Below are 18,008 nucleotides of genomic sequence, written 5' to 3'. Positions count from 1 at the left end.
TTTTGCCAGTCAAAATGTGAGGCAGGACAAGGCTCTCTGCTTCCCGGACAGCGGGGAGAAAGCCCGGGTGGGTTGGGAGAAGGCAGCACTTGCTCATCCATCTCCCACCGGGCTGCTCCAGGGAGATGCAGACAGCAAGGTCAGCGCACCGGCTCCGAACTTCGGCTCGGCCGGGTGATGTGAAGAACTCGCCCAGATCCCAAACTGCGTCTGGAATGAGCAGTCCCACAGGTTTTCTTCTCCAAGTTTGGGAAGCGCAGCTATATATATTCAGCATTTTGATCTGGAAGCCCTCGCTGCGGACCGCGCTCCTGCTGGGGGTCTGCAGAGCGAAGCCCCTGCAGTCCTGCCCCAAAGATCTCGCCGTCCCAGCACTAAACAGTCAAGCAAAGACGGGTTCAGACAGAAATGCAAGAATATCTTGATGGCACTGCCATGTCTTGAGCCCTGGAATAGACCTTTCACGCTAAGGTTTGTGTAGCAGTCAAGGATAAACGAACCGAGCGTGAAATCTGGATATCGCACTTGGCGTGATCTCTTTGAGAACAAACACTCCTGACTGCGTCTTCCAAGTCAGCACGTGGAGCAGGGGGGAGGACAAAAAAGCAAAGCTAAATACGAAAACATTCAACAAACCGTAGAAAGAAGAGCAGTACTCAAACGTAAACTGCTCGTCCTCCACGAATCACAGAATAGTAGGGGTTGGAAGGGACCTCTGTGGGTCATCCAGTCCAACCCCCCTGCCCAAGCAGGGTCACCCACAGCAGGCTGCACAGGACCTTGTCCAGGCGGGGCTTGAATATCTCCAGAGAAGGAGACTCCACAGCCTCCCTGGGCAGCCTGGGCCAGGGCTCCGTCACCCTCAGAGGGAAGAAGTTCTTCCTCATCTTCAGCTGGAACTTCCTCTGCTTCAGTTTGTGCCCGTTGCCCCTTGTCCTGTCACTGGGCACCACTGAAAAGAGTCTGGCCCCGTCCTCCTGACACCCACCCTGCAGATATTTGTAGGCAATTTTCGAACGCACCCCGTCACACGCGTGGCGGCTCGCGCGCCTCGCACCACAGAAGGCAACCGCAGCGCACGGGACACGGACGCCGCGCCGGGTCAGCGGTGATTTATACTGCACCACTCACAGGAGCGACCGCCACGGGCTCCGACGGGCTGCACTAACGCTAAATTCCTCACCAAGAGCTAGCGGGAGTCAAAGGCACCAAACACAGCAGCCATTCAATAAAAAACCTTTGAGGTCCAGTTAAAATCCCCACCTACAGACAAAAAAGAAGGAAAAGCATTTTATAGCTACTTATACCTACACAGAACAAACCGTAGGGCACCGTAACGATCAAACACCGCTTCCTTTACACCCGCCTTGATCAGGAACACGCTCTCCAAAATGGCAAACGCTGCCCTTCCTCTGTTCTCCCGTCCACACACACGTGTTTTTAGCCAGCCCAAGTCTCCCATCGTGCTTTACTTTTCCTCTCACCCCCCAAACCGTTTCGCCCCTCGCACGACAAGCGCGGGACGCGGCCCCTGCCCACGCCGCCGTCCTTGGGTACCAAAGTTTGGCGGGCACGTCCACGGCAGCTCCAGGCAGGGAGCAGGATAGGAGCCGGCCCCGGCCCCGGGAGCTCTTTGTCAGCAGCGCTGGCTCGCTGCGTGCCCGGGAACCTCTGCGTGGGGAGCGTGCCACGCACCTCCTGCCCGCGGCGTGCCAGCGTGCGGGGAGCGGAGACGCCGCGGCGAGCGAGCGGGAGGCCGCGGCCTTGCCTGAGAATCCCAGCATGGCAGGGGTTGGAAGGGACCTCTGTGGGTCACCCAGCCCAACCCTCTGCCCAAGCAGGGTCACCTACAGTAGGTTGTAGAGGAGCTCGTCCAGGCCAGGGAGAAGGCCAGGATCCGCTCGATTCGGTTTCGTGGGCTGACGTGGGCCGGTGACAAGGACGCTCAGGGAAGCACGAAGTCCCGACGGCCCCCCCGGGGCTGCGACGCGGGGAAAACTTTGCCCGTTCGCAGCTTGGGAAGCGCAGCACGAGGAACTGGGCGCAAGGCAAAGATGCCCCCTTCAAAATCGGTGCGATAAACACCCGTGGGATGGTAGATGGGGCGCGAAACACACAACCCATACGTGGACCACGCGGTTTTCCATGGTCCCCATGGGACCAAACCGTGGGTGCCGCGGTTTTGCAGCACGCCTGACCCTTGCCACGGCAGCCGGGTTCCTTCCCTCCGCAGGCTCTGGCTCCATCCCCTCCTCCGGCAGCGAAGCAGCCTGCGAGTCAATCCCCTTTCCCAAAGGAGGATCCCTGCCACGCCGAGCAGCTTTGAAGCTGGAAAGGCAAGAGAAACACCTACTCATCGCCCTGCTCCCACCCTCCACGCGAGTAACCGCAGAGGACGACGGTGGGGACGGGCACCTCCCGCTCCGGCACAGCAGCATCTTCCAGCTCTCCTGCCAACTCCCCAAAATCAGGACACCCCAAAGATACGCCGGGCTTGTGCGGAGGCAGCACCACCACCGCCTGCCTAGAGCTGATAACCTGAGCCTCGCCAGCAGACGCCGAGGAGCTCACCGCAGGCAAAGCGCTTTTTTTTTCCCCCCATGGCAGCAACCCGCTTCGGCGCCGGCGTGGGGACTTGGTCCCTATTGTTCCTCCGTCTCTGCTGCGAAAGCAAGGGGGCTCGCATCCCTTTTTGTATCTTCCAGGCTCTCCCTTCCCAAGGTTTCCCCTCCCGAAGCGCTCCTCGTTCGCTTTTAGAGAGAACTGGGAGCGCCGGAGAATAATATTTCCTTGCACGCATCTCCCTCCGCCTCCCGCAAATCAAAGCTGCACTTTCTTAGTTCCCAACACTTCTCGGCTCCCGCTCCCATTTCTCTTTCCTTCCTTTTTGACCCAGAGCTCTGCGTGCCGCCCAGCCCTTCCCGCACGAGCAGCTCCGCAGCATCGCCGCGTCCGTCCCCGACCCCGCTTCCCCGCACAACCGCCTTCGGGATCACAATTCCGATTTAGAACTGGAAGATGCGCCCCGCGCATCGCAGCGCGGCACAGCTGGGAGCTGCTCTGCAGATGACAAGGGCCGGGTTCTCGCCTTGCCAACTCCTCCGCCGCTTTTCTGCCTTCACCCAGCCGACGCAACCTTGGTGGACCCCAAAAAGCTCCGGGAGAACAAATCCACCCGCGAGCGGGATGCGGTGCGAAGGAGGATGGGTGCCAAGCACCGCGGCACCCACCGTGCCAGCTCCTGCCCCGTTTCTCCGCTCTTTTCCATGGATATCCCCCTTTCCCAGGCGCTTCTCGCCCCGCTTCCCCGCTTCCCAGCCGCGGGATGCAAAACCTCGCACCGGCGAGCAACACCACACCGAACCCCCCCCCCCAAAAAAAAAAAACCCAAACGGCGAGGGAAGGGGGGGGAAAGTCCATCAAGAAACGGGCACATCGCTCCGGGCTGCGGAGAAAAAACCCCCCCCCGGGGTCTCCGAGGCGGACAAGGCAGCGCTGACTTACCGGAGACCGGAGGCTGAAGGCTCGCCGACCCGAGGAGGAGAAGAACCAGCTTCGGTAGCCAAACACATCCAAGGTTCTTCTCCATATTTCACCGCGCACCTCCGGATCCGGGGGCCGGAGCAGCGGCGGCAGCCACACATGCACGCACGGCCCCTTCCTCCTCCTCCTCCTCCTCCTCGCCGGGGCTGCTTTATTCCCTTTTTTTTTTTTCCGCCGGTGCCTGCAGACGGGGGATGAGCGAAGGAAAAGAAAAAAAAACAACAAAAAAAGTTGCCTTCGGTCCCGGAGGTTCCGCGGCTCCCGAGCGCGGCGGGGACGGACTGGGGGAGACTGGGAAGGCTGGGGAAGGGTCCTCCCACCTCCACAGCGAAAAAAAAAAACCCGAGAGGGAAATCCTGCCTTCCGAAAAACAGCCGTCCGGCGGGCATCAACGGAGTCGCGGCGGCTCCATCTCCACGCGGAGCAGAAAAAGTGGAAAAAAGAATAAAAAAAGGGGAATTTGAGCTGGGGGGGGGGGGGGGCGGCTCTGCCTCCTCTCCCGGCGGGGTGCCGCCAGAGGCAGGGCTGCGGCGTCTCACTCGTTCCGGGCGCTGCCGCCCGCAGCCTCCGCCGCCGAGCCCGGACGTGCTGCCGAGGCGGCCATGGGGGCGGGGGGAGGCGGCGGGAGCGGGCCCCGGGAGGGCGGGAAAAGGGAGGGGGGGAATGGGGGGAACGGGGAGGGGGGTGGGGGACGGGGGGGACGGGGCCGGGCCGCGCTCGGCAGCCGCCGCCTCAGCAGCGCCGCGGCGGGGAGCGCGGGCGCCCTCTGGGGGCCGCCGGGGGAACTGCGCTCTCCGCGCTGCCCTGCCCCGGGGGGGGGGCCGGGCCCACCGCCCGCGGTTCTTCCCCGCTAACCCGGCACTTCGACTCCTTCCCCCGCGCTTTTTTTGCATTTTCACAGAATCACGGAATGGTCGGGGTTGGCAGGGACCTCTGTGGGTCACCCAGCCCAACCCCCTGCCCAAGCAGGGTCACCCAGAGCAGGCTGCACAGCACCGCGTCCAGGCGGGGCTGGAATATCTCCAGGGAAGGAGACTCCACAGCCTCCCTGGGCAGCCTGGGCCAGGGCTCCGTCACCCTCAGAGGGAAGAAGTTCTTCCTCATCTTCAGCTGGAACTTCCTCTGCTCCAGTTTGTGCCCGTTGCCCCTTGTCCTGTCGCTGGGCACCACTGGTAAGAGTCTGGCCCCATCCTCCTGACACCCACCCTGCAGATATTTAGAGGCATTTCTAAGGTCCCCCTCTCAGCCTTCTCTTCTCCAGGCTGAACAAGCCCAGCTCCCTCAGCCTCTCCTTGTAGGAGAGATGCTCCAGTCCCCTCCTCTTCCTTGTAGCCCTCCGCTGGACTCTCTCCAGTAGCTCCTCATCTTTCTCAAGCTGGGGAGCCCAGAAAGAAACCCACACGGAGTTCTCCTAGCACAGAGGATTATTTTGAACGAGGAAGATGGGTCCTCTCCTGAGAATTGCTTGGAACGAGGAAGACGAGACTCTCCCAAACATCCAATTTGCCCTCGAGAAAAAATATTACCTAAAGAGGAGAGAATCGGAAAGCAAAACGAAGAGACCGCGGGCTCGGCCCCAAGGCCAGCAGGGCGCTGGGAAGATCCTGCAGCTGAGGACCGGCACCAATACTTCCGAAGGAAAAAAACATCAGGGCTCAGGATGAGGGGTCCGGAGCAGCTAAACGGGCCCTGTATTAAACTTCAGGGGGTGGCTGAACGGCAGTCCCAAATACAGCACTGAATACACACGATAGAACCCAGAAAATCCATAATTTGGGGGGAAATGTGAAGATGAAAAGGCCTGAGCACTTCCAACCGCAATCCGGCAGGGAGCGAGCCGGATCTAAGAGGGTTCAGGAGCTCTGGGGCTGCGTCAGGACAAGCTGTCACAGCTCTCAGGGTGGCGAGACCTCGCGCAGCCCCACTCGCCGGCCGTCAGCGGCGAGAGCGTGCGCGGCATCGCTGGACATACCTGCACGTGAAGGCGGGATGGAGGGTTCTCATCGCGCAGGGCCAGGGCCAGGCAGCCTCCAGCCGCAGTGACGGAGCTCCAAGCCACGGCGGTGGCACCGGCTGCGTCTTCTCTTGAGTGTTGAGTTTTGGAGTGTGATGAGCGTGAAGGTTCTCCTCCCCCTCTACTCTGCCCTGGTGAGGCCCCATCTGCAGTGCTGTGTCCAGTGCTGGGCTCCCCAGTTCAAGAAAGATGAGGAGCTACTGGAGAGAGTCCAGTGGAGGGCTACGAGGATGAGGAGGGGACTGGAGATCTCCCCTACGAGGAGAGGCTGAGGGAGCTGGGCTTGTTCAGCCTGGAGAAGAGAAGGCTGAGAGGGGACCTTAGAAATGCCTCTAAATATCTGCAGGGTGGGTGTCAGGAGGATGGGGCCAGACTCTTTTCGGTGGTGCCCAGCGACAGGACAAGGGGCAACGGGCACAAACTGAAGCAGAGGAAGCTCCAGTTGAACCCGAGGAAGAACTTCTTCCCTCTGAGGGTGCCGGAGCCCTGGCCCAGGCTGCCCAGGGAGGCTGTGGAGTCTCCTTCTCTGGAGATATTCCAGCCCCACCTGGACGCGGTGCTGTGCAGCCTGCTGTGGGTGACCCTGCTTGGGCAGGGGGTTGGGTTGGGTGACCCACAGAGGGCCCTGCCAACCCCGAACATGCTGTGATTCTGTGAATCAACACCCCCAACGTTTCCACAACGCGCACCTCGGGGGGAAACAGGATTCAAATCCCAAGCAGAACTCTGCAGCTCAGGTTTTTCTTCTTCGGGGATTCTGGCTTTCAGCATGACTTCACGCAAGACTCATTTCAAATAACCAAACCAATCTGCTCTGCCTGCAACCGTTGCTTTGTCTCAATTAGAGCGTGTCATGCCTTAGGTCGAACCGTGGTCTCTGCAGCAGCAAAAGCACTGCCAGCAGCGGAGGAACCCCAACCTTGCACAGCTTACTTGGCCGCTCTCCACCCGCTTTTCCCGCAAGCGCAACGCACCGAGCTGCCACACGCGTTTCAGTGACTTTTTGGCTGCTGGAAGAGCACATGTTGGGTCTGAAGTGAAAGCCGAGGAGCTCAGACAACTAATTGAGTGAATGTCCACCGGCCAGGCACCAGTCTTCTGGAAACACCATCACTACCTGCCTACAGACCTCTGCACGCGGGAGGTTTCTCTCTAGAAATCACCCGGGGCGCGGGCCCTGGGGAAGGCACCCTGCCACCCTATTCCTCATGACGGACTGACCTTGCTCCACCACCCTCGCCGCTCCCTGCTCTCGAGGGTGGTCCCAGTGCCATCCCCAGGAGCTTTCACGCACCAAATCCTCTCCCCTGGCTCTGCAAGACAGCTCCTTCTGCAAAGTCTCTCTTCCTGGCACTTGTCGCCGTTGGTCCACAACTCGCCTCTGCTGTTTCCTCTGGGTTTGCTCGTCTTTTGGTCTCTTCTTTCTCCTCGCTTCCCCCGTGACCGGTCTTCTCCCTGTTCTCAGTAGCACCATCGCCACCTCTGCACGTGCACCGAAACCATAGCCCAACAGTGTTCTCAGCGTGAGCTCCGAGCGGCTCTTCACAACTTGTTTCTAAAAACTGCCCTTCCAAAATCAGCCTTTCCTCGAGTGTCTGCTCATGTAGCACAAACACTTTTCCTCCCGCAAAGCCTGATTTTACAATTAAAATAAAAAAGTCTCAACACTAAATATGGATTTGGCTCCAAGGAAATAGCAAGCTGAGAAAACGCAGGCTTCTGTTTCAAACAGAACCAAGACTTCTGCCAGCATGTGGCCAAGACCCCTTCTATCTGAACACACAGAGCAACATATGGTGATAATCTTACTACTCGTAGCCACGCTGAGACGGGAGCTTCTCGCCAAGATTCTCCCAGTCCTCTGGGGAGCAGATCTTTCCCTAAGAAACTGCGCTCTTGACTTCAAAGCACAGGGAACGTCTGCAGGTGCAAGTCTACGTGGCCAAGAACACCACAAGCTGGACTGGAATCTATCACCCAGCACATGACTTCATGTGCTATGTCAAGCCTGAAGAGCAGAACGCGGTCAGGGCAAAGCAGGTAAATTTTCTAATTTATAAAAAAAGACACAACATTCAGATTGCTCAGCCTAAGGCTAAAGAGTGAACAGGGCTGTTGGTCCAACCGTGCCATCGCAGCTCCGCTGTTCAAGGTGAACACGTTCAAGGTGCTGCTGACACCAAGCTGTGTGATGTGGTTGACACGCTGGAGGGAAGGGATGCCATCCAGAGGGACCTTGACAGGCTGGAGGCGTGGGCCTGCGTGAACCACATGAAGTTCAACAAGGCCAAGTGCAAGGTCCTGCATGTGGGTCGGGGCAATCCCAAACACAAGTACAGGCTGGGCGGAGAGTGGCTGAGAGCAGCCCTGAGGAGAAGGACTTGGGGGTCCTGCTGGATGAGAAGCTCAACATGAGCCAGCAATGTGCGCTGGCAGCCCAGAAAGCCAACCATGTCCTGGGCTGCATCAAGAGAAGTGTGGCCAGCAGGGCGAGAGAGGGGATTCTGCCCCTTTACTCTGCTCTCATGAGACCCCACCTGGAGTCCTGTGTCCAGCTCTGGAGCCCCCAACAGAAGAAGGACATGGATGTGTTGGAGCAGGGCCAGAGGAGGGCAACAAATATGATCTGAGGGCTGGAGCACCTCTCCTGCGAGGACAGGCTGAGGGAGTTGGGGCTGTTCAGCCTGGAGAAGAGAAGGCTCCGGGGTGACCTCAGAGCAGCTGCCAGTGCCTGAAGGGGCCGACAGAAAGGATGGAGAGGGGCTTTTCACAAGGGTGTGTAGTGATAGGACAAGGGGGAACGGCTCTAAACTAAAAGAGGGCAGATTTAGGTTAGATATTAGGAAGAAATTCTTCCCCATGAGGGTGGTGAGGCCCTGGCCCAGGTTGCCCAGAGAAGCTGTGGCTGCCCCCTCCCTGGCAGTGTTCAAGGCCAGGTTGGATGGAGCTCTGAGCAACCTGGTCTGATGGAAGATGTCCCTGCTGATGGCAGGGGGGTTGGAACCAGATGATCTTTAAGGCCCCTTCCAACCCAAACCATTCCATGATTCTATGAAGGTGTCACCGAGAGCTTCTGCAGGTTCCGTATCTTGGTTTTCTATTGAAGTTTTGCACGTATTCTAGCTGTGAAAACACGGTAAGTCCTGCTGCATTGCACATGAAAGCAAACAAAGAGCAAAGACAGAGCACAGGAAGCGGCCGTTCTCTCTCAAGCCGTCCGGCAGCGTTCCGTGCCAGCTGGGTACTTTTTCCAACTTCAGAGCGAGTGTTGGTGGAGGACGAGCAGAACGGATGTGAACCGAGCAGAGAACAGGCAAGCGCTGTGCTTTCTTCTGACACGCGACCGCTTTTATTTTTGCCTTGAGCTTCGTTAGGAACAGCGCGCCAGTGGTGCTGCGCTGGGGGTTTAGGAGCTTCACAAATGGCTGAGCACGTTTTCACCACGAAACTCCTTTTTCGCTTTCAATCTGAATGCGGATCCTGAGAGGTAAAAGGCTGGTGTGGGCCTTAAAATAAACAGGCTCCCCATCAGTGGAAGCAAGCATCACAGAATGGTAGGGGTTGGAAGGGACCTCTGTGGGCATCGCTTTCGGGAAGTAAGGGGATAGAGAGACCAGTAAAGCCACATCTGGGTCTTAGGACAAACAGCTGCCCAGTCAGTCACTGCAGCGACAACTGCCCGAGTCGCTCGGCTGCCCTCTCCCCTCAGGCTATGGAAAAGTCTCGCTGTTTCACCTACAGCCCCAGCGCCAAGCCCAGGGGAGGGCTTGAAGTCTGATCCAGACCCTGCAAACCACAATAGATGCTGCGATGGAGATCAGAAATCAGTCCTGGGTTTTCTTTGAGGCTTATGGCCAACAGGTTTTGTTGCACATACATTTTCTGCAGGAAGAACTGCTGCCTTCCTCAGCCAAAACCCATCCCTTCTACTGTGCCAGGAAAAAAAATAAATAAAAGGAGATTCATGGGCTGAGAAGTTATAAGAGCGAGTGTGACCCTGAAGGTCAGGGGTTAAAAGCACTCACTGGGCTGGAGGAGATTTCCATTCCTGTCCACGCAATGAAAACCTTGAGCTGTTCTGTATCCGCAGCCACTGGCTACAGCTGATCCTCCGACTGGCACCATGGAGCCTGCCCCGGGGCCGCAGGAGTTCACCTCCACAGAGATGCTTTCCATCACGTACGACTGCCTTTGCACGTCTCACCCAGTCCAAACCAGCAGGCTTTTCCTTCTCTAACCCCCAGGACACTGTTCAGTGCTCAACATGCATCAGTACAGGCTTGGGGCGGACCTGCTGGAGAGCAGCTCTGCGGAGAGGGACCTGGGTGTCCTGGGGGACGACAGGGTGACCATGAGCCAGCAGTGTGCCCTGGGTGCCAAGAAGGCCAATGGCATTCTGGGGTGCATTAGGAGGAGTGTGGCCAGCAGGTCGAGGGAGGTTCTCCTTCCCCTCTACTCTGCCCTGGTGAGGCCCCATCTGCAGTGCTGTGTCCAGTTCTGGGCTCCCCACTTCAAGAAAGATGAGGAGCTACTGGAGAGAGTCCAGCGCAGGGCTACGAGGATGAGGAGGGGACTGGAGCATCTCTCCTATGAGGAGAGGCTGAGGGAGCTGGGCTTGTTCAGCCTGGAGAAGAGAAGGCTGAGAGGGGACCTTAGAAATGCCTACAAATATCTGCAGGGTGGGTGTCAGGAGGACGGGGCCAGACTCTTTCCAGTGGTGCCCAGCGACAGGACAAGGGGCAACGGGCACAAACTGAAGCAGAGGAAGCTCCAGCTGAACCCGAGGAAGAACTTCTTCCCTCTGAGGGTGACGGAGCCCTGGCCCAGGCTGCCCAGGGAGGCTGTGGAGTCTCCTTCTCTGGAGATATTCAAGCCCCCCCTGGACGCGGTGCTGTGCAGCCTGCTCTGGGTGACCCTGCTTGGGCAGGGGGTTGGGCTGGGTGACCCACAGAGGTCCCTTCCAACCCCGACCATTCTGTGATTCTGTGATTCTGTTTACCCTGTAACACATTACCACTTTTTCTAGGATCTGGTTCCTTCTACCTCAAGAGACCTGCTCAAAAACTTGAACATTTCTTTTACCAACTTTTACATCCCAATACCCATGTTTAAGGTACTATTATCCACCGTAAGATTATGTGCAATTACCTCCTTCTCATATAATTTTGTTCTCCAGAATTGCCACTCCCCTTTCACTTGTTACAAGGAATATTTTATACACCTCTATGAATTCATCCAACTACGCAGTAGATCAGAACACATAATTTCATCACACTTACTTAAGTGCCTTTCAAACATAATTAGAAAATTGGTGCGAGTCAAGCCAAGCTGCAGTGAAGTTTTCTCCTCTCCTACCTGTTTGTCGGGAAGTTTCGTGCCGCTCTCCCTGACGTTGGCTCCATCCCAGCCCAGGGCCCCACTCCTAGCTGGCTCCTCCGTGTACGTCCTTCCATGTCCATGGCATCTTTCCATTATGAAATGCCACCTAAAGAGAGTTTATATTCTTTTTTGTTACAATTAACTTCGTTTCTTTGCTCTTTTTGTTTCGCTTGCAGTTTTCCCAATGTAAGCACTGAACAGCCACAATAACAACCACATTGATGTTACTCCAGCATTACAGCAACACAGAATTAAGTCCCCCTTACAAAGATCCTTAAATTAACTAAATGACTTACAATTAATGAGCTTATTAGACAGATGAGATAAAGAGTCTCTGGTTTTCATGCAAAAGAGAGAATGGTTTTTGCTTTGGCAGGACAAGCAACCACTTCCATTGCCTCGGCATGTTTTTTGAAGGAAGCAGTGCTTCTCCTCACCCTCCTCTAGAGTATCAGCCTGGAGAAGAGAAGGCTCCGGGGTGACCTCAGAGCAGCTGCCAGTGCCTGAAGGGGCTGACAGGAAGGGTGGGGAGTGGCTTTTCACAAGGGTGTGTAGTGACAGGACAAGGGGCAACCGCTCTAACCTAAAAGAGGGCAGACTGAGATGAGATACTAGGAAGAAATTCTTCCCCATGAGGGTGGTGAAGCCCTGGCCCAGGTTGCCCAGAGAAGCTGTGGCTGCCCCCTCCCTGGCAGTGTTCAAGGTCAGGTTGGATGGAGCTCTGAGCAGCTTGGTCTGGTGGAAGATGTCCCTGCTGATGGCAGGGGGGTTGGAACCAGGTGATCTTTAAGGCCCCTTCCAACCCAAACCATTCTATGATTTGCTGCCTTGAGAAATCTAGGTCTAACGCTGTATGGCAAGTTCTTGTTTTCCTGTGGTTAGAGTTTAATCATCGTTCCTGTTTTGCCACTTGTGAGTCCAGCTGGTAAATCTAAACGTTGTTTCTCTTCTGCAGAGTCCTTGCATTGGTTCACGTTCTCCCACCCACCGAGCAGCTTCTAAGTAAGTGTCCACACAGCACTGAAGCTCAAATAACTCCATCCTGAGCAATGAAACCGTCACATTGTCGCAGGTGAAGGTGGCCATCCACCACACTGCTACTCCACAAGCACACATCCTCCGTGCTTTTAAATTCCCTGCGGCTGAGCACGGTCAGGCAGGTACCAGCCGTGGTTCCCACCACTCGGAGAAGACGGCTGCTTGCACATCCATGCTGGTCCGGAGAGCCTTTCGCAGCTCACAAGCACCCTCAAGCCCAAGCTCCAACTCTACAGGCAACCTCACCTAGCAAAGAGTAATCGCTGGTCTATCACACGGGCTTTGCAACCCCGGCACTGCCAAAAACAGCAAGAGAGGAGACCAGAAGGTGTGGATACCAGCCATACTTCTCCTGGAGTTCATTTTTCAGGTTAGAGGGATGCAGCTGTATTTTGGACCTTCCTGTTATCTCCCTTATTTCATCAAAATAAATTAGTTTCTCCCCTCTCTTCCCACAACTTTGTAACTTGAACAAAGGACAGTAAATCTGCTGTAACAAACAGGATTAAATGGTTTAGTCTGCTGCAATATCCAAATTTTTAAAGATGCCAGTCATTCCTCTTTTGATGATCCTGGACTTTAGCAGCCGAGATCCTCTCAAAGTTATCAAGCACAAGCAGCGAGAGATGTCTCAGCAAAGTTCACTCCCATGCTGCTCTTCTCAAGGTCAGCACTCCTCCATTTTCACTAATCCTCGTTCTAACTCCAGATGGGCATTTTCTTAGGAAGAGTTTCCTTTCTGGAAGTTACATGAAGGTACAACTGGCATTCCTCTAGAGGATCACCAACAAAACCTGCCGACTTCTCTGTTCTTACACAAGTGGGTACTGGTCTCGTCCCAACTGGATGAACCGTGGACTTTTCTGGACATCAAGCCATGTGGGAGTCAGCTCAGCCTTAGAAATTTATGAAAGTGACCTTCTTTCCGAGTAAAATGTAGCTGTGAAATTCTCAGTGACTTACCACCAGGTGCTCAGGTGCCTCTGGTGCATTACGGTCTCTGACGGACTGCCAAGATGTTTCTTCTCTTACAGCAGTTGTGAAGCCTCTTGGAAAGATTTGTTTTCCCTAAAGAGAGGGAGGGCAAAGTCCAGGGTACCTTGTGCCAGCACAGGTTTCAAAAATGCAGCAATTAATGCCTCCCTCTGCAAAAAGTACAGCTCCTCTCTCCACATTTTCCCGAAGGTGATCTTGAAGGCTACCTGTGCCCAACGCACCGTGTCATGCCCCCATGGTTTACTGAAATCAGAGGACACCCTTTGAGAAATCCTCATTCTTACATGGGGAAGCTGCCAGTAAGAGTTCGGTCGAAGAGTGAATTTGCTTCATTTTTAATGATTTTGGAAATGATGCTCATTTTGTGACAGCTTCCAGGAACCAGTTCAGTGTGCTTTCTGGGTTCCAGATGCCCCTTCTCTATTCCGCTCTCCAGGGAGCCAAGCTTTCTGAGCCACAGGGTCTCCTCTTACCCGCTCTCTCCTCCAGACCCGACTCCTGTAGCCCTAGCTAGTCCTACCCACCACAGGCACCTCTCCCTGCAAGCAGTGGCTGCCCCTCAGAAACCCATGCATCCTCTCCATGCATTGCAAGTTCTGAGTTTTTTCGAGTTCAGAGCAAAACCTGATTAATGTCTCCTCACCCTCGGAAAATGCTGCTGCTCCCTAGGGAAGGGGCTGGAGGAACTCTAGCATCACTAACCTTATCCTCAACCACCCAGGGAGATAGGCAACAGCACTGACAGAAAAAGATGGATTCCCCAAGTACTGGTGAAGTCTTGGCAGTGTTCTTTTGCCTTAAATTTTTGCCATATAAAATGCAGATGTCTCCATCTGATCTAATCATCTGAGGTTCTTCATTACAGTCAAAAGAGCGAGAAAACCCAGTTTCAATGCATCACTCTTGGACACCTCCTTTAGGATCAGGTGATCCAAACTCTGGAAGAGCCTAACTCTTTCTGTTGACCCTCACCCTCAACCAGATGACCCCTCGGTTTGCAAACAAAGCCATTTCGATACAACCAGCAGGGCACAGAAGTTCCTCACAGACAGCTTGCAAACGGCTCTCAGGGACGTGCCTGGTTTGAAGTGCACGAACAAGCAGACAAGCCCCACTGATGTCGACAGATTAGTCACAAGAGCAAAGGGAAGCAAGAGCTGAAAAGCTTTGCTAAATAGGACTCTCAGTCAATAGCAGGTCTCCGAGGATTACAGCTAATGCTACACTAATATATTAAAATACGGATATTTTATAGCTAATATTAAATGCTAAGAAAATCATTTATGACCTCTAAATTTAAATGCCAGAAATTTTGTAAGGAAGTGCCTGCGACTCTTATAAATCAGAGAAGGAAGAGATTTCCATTAGATCCAGGGGATCCTGGGATGTATTAGGAGGAGTGTGGCCAGCAGGTCGAGGGAGGTTCTCCTCCCCCTCTACTCTGTCCTAGTGAGGCCCCATCTGCAGTGCTGTGTCCAGTGCAGGGCTCCCCAGTTCAAGAAAGATGAGGACCTACTACAGAGAGTCCAGCAGAGGGCTACGAGGATGAGGAGGGGACTGGAGCATCTCTCCTCCGAGAAGAGGCTGATGGAGCTGGGCTTGTTCAGCCTGGAGAAGAGAAGGCTGCGAGGGGACCTTAGAAATGCTTACAAATATCTGCAGGGTGGGTGTCAGGAGGATGGGGCCAGACTCTTTCCAGTGGTGCCCAGCGACAGGACAAGGGGCAATGGGCACAAACTGGAGCAGAGGAAGCTCCAGCTGAAGATGAGGAAGAACTTCTTCCCTCTGAGGGCGACGGAGCCCTGGCCCAGGCTGCCCAGGGAGGCTGTGGAGTCTCCTTCTCTGGAGATCTTCAAGCCCCACCTGGACGCGGTGCTGTGCAGCCTGCTCTGGGTGACCCTGCTTGGGCAGGGGGTTGGGCTGGGTGACCCACAGAGGTCCCTTCCAACCCCGACCATTCTGTGATTCTGTGATTCTGTGAATTCACAACTGGCAATGCCTTACTGCTAAATGGTGACAGACCCACCACTCTTGCACACGTGGCCCTCCAGTCCCTTTGCTTGGGGCAGCCGATTCTGATGCCTCAGGGCACACTTGTCCGTCTGACACCGCGAGCGAAGCTGCACAATCATGCTCCCCTCCTACATCCAACCTGTAGGAGAGACTAAACCTTTACCACAGCTACGACTTCAAACCCTGCGCTGGGCGTTATCAGTGATCCCCAGATGTGGCGGGTAATGGAAGCAAAGCCACACACCCAGTTTTACTCTTGGCTGTGTTTCTTTGGCCTTGAACCTGTCCCTGTGGAAATCAGCCGGAAAAGCAATTTCATTGCATGCCATGATGGGATCAAAAAGGCTATTTGTGCCCACGGGCAGAGGTGGTCCCCATGATGAGCACCTAGAGCCATACCTCTGCCTTGGGCAGGGCACCACAGCGTCACAGCGTGCACTTACGGTTCACCTTGGGGAAACTCCTTGCCCTGATTCCCGACCGGCAAAGCTACGGAGATCCTCTCACACATCTCACGCAAACGTTGCCTGACTGGGCTGGGGCAGGCACGATGTTCAGTACGGGTTAAACCAGGGCTGTGTGACCGCAGAGCGGATTGCCCTGCGCCAGCTTCACCAGCCAAGCCTCTTTTCTGCCTTCCTCTGGATTTATTTTCTCCCGTCGTGGTTCAGAAGACACTTGTCCCAACACGCGGCGAACTCGGAGCAGCCGCGTTGACAACAAATTACACTACTGAACAAATTTTGTTTTCATCTCCTGTCAGCTCCCTTTGGAAACTGTTTTGCCATGCCTAATTCTTCGCCCCAGCCAGTCCCCAGCCAAAATATCAAGTCTGCATTATCTGCCTCTGAACGACTGCCAGGGCTTGAACTGCTGATTAGGTATGTCAAACTTGACGGTCAGACCACTGCGCTCTTCCCTTTGGGAGACAGACAAGCATCTGGTCATTTTTTTTTCATTTTCTGTGTTGGACTGTTCAGGCTGAGAAGCAATTTGTTCAAATGTGAAGTCCTTTACTAGGAGCAACGTGGCCAAGATGAGACAAAAATCACAACGAAAGGAAAAACAGCCCACGGCGGCTCAGCTCGCCAACCGAGCTACGGCTCCCAGTGAGAAACAGAATACGCTGCCTAATGCTAGTCCAAACGTTAGCCGGTAGTTATCTGCCACTTCAAAACCTCTTTTTCCCATAAACCCCTCGTTGTTTTAAAATCCTTGTTGCAGCTTGAAGAGCTACCGTATTTTTTAATGGAAAGTAAACTGATACTTGCCGACAAATGATCATTAACTCCGTTTAATCTCAGCGTACTGTTGTTGGGCTGCCAAAGAATCGGTCGTTAGCAATCCACTTACTCAGAGTTACACTTTCCAGTTACACAACAATAAACTCCGCACCTGCAGCTATCTCCATTAGCAGAGGCTGCCACGGGTTTAATGTTCCTCGGTGTAACTATCCAGCGTTGGGCACGCCACGCTGGCACGAGACGTCCACGCTTCTCCCCCCGACACAACAGCTGACAGCCCACAAGGCAGCTCTGGCGACTGAAATCTGCCACGTGCTCCTGGGAGAAATAACCATTCTCTTCCCAAAGCTGATTTTTCTGCTATATTTTCGATCAATCTTTTATTATCAAGACATTTCTGTATCCTACACTTGGGAGTCAGGGCGTGGAGGTCAAATACTACTTCTAAAACTTCTTTTCCTTGACCTCCTTGGAAAGTTACCTTTTCCTTTTCCTTGGAAAGTTACCTAGAAGGAGATTTTTAAGACTTGAAGATGATCTTGGAACCCAAAAAAACCCTAATGGAGACCTGACTTACAGATAACGGCCCTTTTCTATAGGATATGTTTCTTGTAGGAGCATTTTGACATTCTGAATCAGACGCATCCCCAAAGGTACCAAATTTTTCTCCACTGCCTCTGTAAAGAAATCAGGCTTCGAACTTTGCTCAAACACAACTCAATTAGTTGCCTAATGCTGCCTAAAATAGGGGTGTGAATCTTCACTCTTACTCTCTGTCCCCAGGGGCCATTCTTGGGAAATACCGACTGCTCTAAACCATAATTTAATGACAGGAGTTGCTCAACATCCCTCAAAATCAGCATTCCAGATGTCACGTTGCTGCTGAATGAAGTGTGTGGTGTGTCCCTCCGAGGACGGACGCTCCCACGCTCGGGACGTCCGGAGCCTTGGAAGCGAAGCAGACCAAAGGGGGTTCCCCGTGCTGCCGCTGTTTGGCCACTGGAGCATCGTAAAATACCTTGCAGCCTCACTGCTATGAAATGGATGCCAGAAGACGCCAATTAGATATTCATGTGACACTCATTAGTTCATGTCCAAGCCCTGACAGTCACAACCCACTATTTTCTCATTTGTGAATTTATTCTGTTTATTTCCAGAAATCAATCCTATTGCTTCATTCAAAACCAGAAGCAACAAGCTCTCTGCCATCTACGGCAGCAAAGGAAGATCACGCATGCACAAGAGCCTCTCAGATTTCAGGATTGATATGGGAAGTAAAAGGCAAAGATAATATGATTACCTATTTGAAGTTCTACACGTTGTTAGCTCCTTTCTCTTTGCGTTTAGATTACATTTCTCAGTGAATATAAATCAATATAGCTCCTAGATGTCAATTCACATCAAGTTCTATTCCGGGTTTTCTCACCCCTCTCCATTTCTTTTAATGTTAATGCAAATTATCATACAAATATAATGGAAGAGCCATAATAGTTTGAGAAATGTAACCAGCAAGAGGACAAGAGGAGTACAGCACAGGGGAATGTTCTGCTTTAGAGGAGAAAATCATCCTCCCTGCCTCGTAGTTATAGCTCTGGCTGCAAAACCCAGCTAGGGAAATGTCTCCCTGTATCGTCATTCGTGCTAAACGGCCACGGTTTCTGCAATCCGTCCTCGAGATCTGCAGTTTTTAATTAGCTTTCACTTCACTCCAGCATGAAGGCTGATTTCAGGGAATGACTCTACAAAAAAAACTCTCGTCACCTCATGATGTCAGGATTAAC

At 54.0% G+C, this 18,008-nt stretch overlaps 1 protein-coding gene across 1 annotated transcript in view; it reads right to left on the bottom strand.

Moving 5' to 3' along the window:
* LOC104339063 (netrin receptor DCC) overlaps window positions 1-3,980 on the bottom strand; it is a 680,511-nt gene extending 676,531 nt beyond the window's left edge. Inside the window, exon 1 of the mRNA XM_075411440.1 lies at window positions 3,505-3,980. Coding sequence (XP_075267555.1) covers window positions 3,505-3,589 — 85 coding nt within the window. The 5' untranslated portion in view covers window positions 3,590-3,980. The remainder of the gene's footprint in view (window positions 1-3,504) is intronic.
* Window positions 3,981-18,008: the final 14,028 nt, after the last annotated feature.

The sequence above is a fragment of the Opisthocomus hoazin genome, chromosome Z (assembly GCF_030867145.1).
Source record: "Opisthocomus hoazin isolate bOpiHoa1 chromosome Z, bOpiHoa1.hap1, whole genome shotgun sequence".
Lineage (NCBI taxonomy): Eukaryota > Metazoa > Chordata > Aves > Opisthocomiformes > Opisthocomidae > Opisthocomus > Opisthocomus hoazin.
The sequence above is the reverse complement of the archived record's forward strand: the minus strand, read 5'-3'. Positions and strand labels throughout refer to the sequence as shown.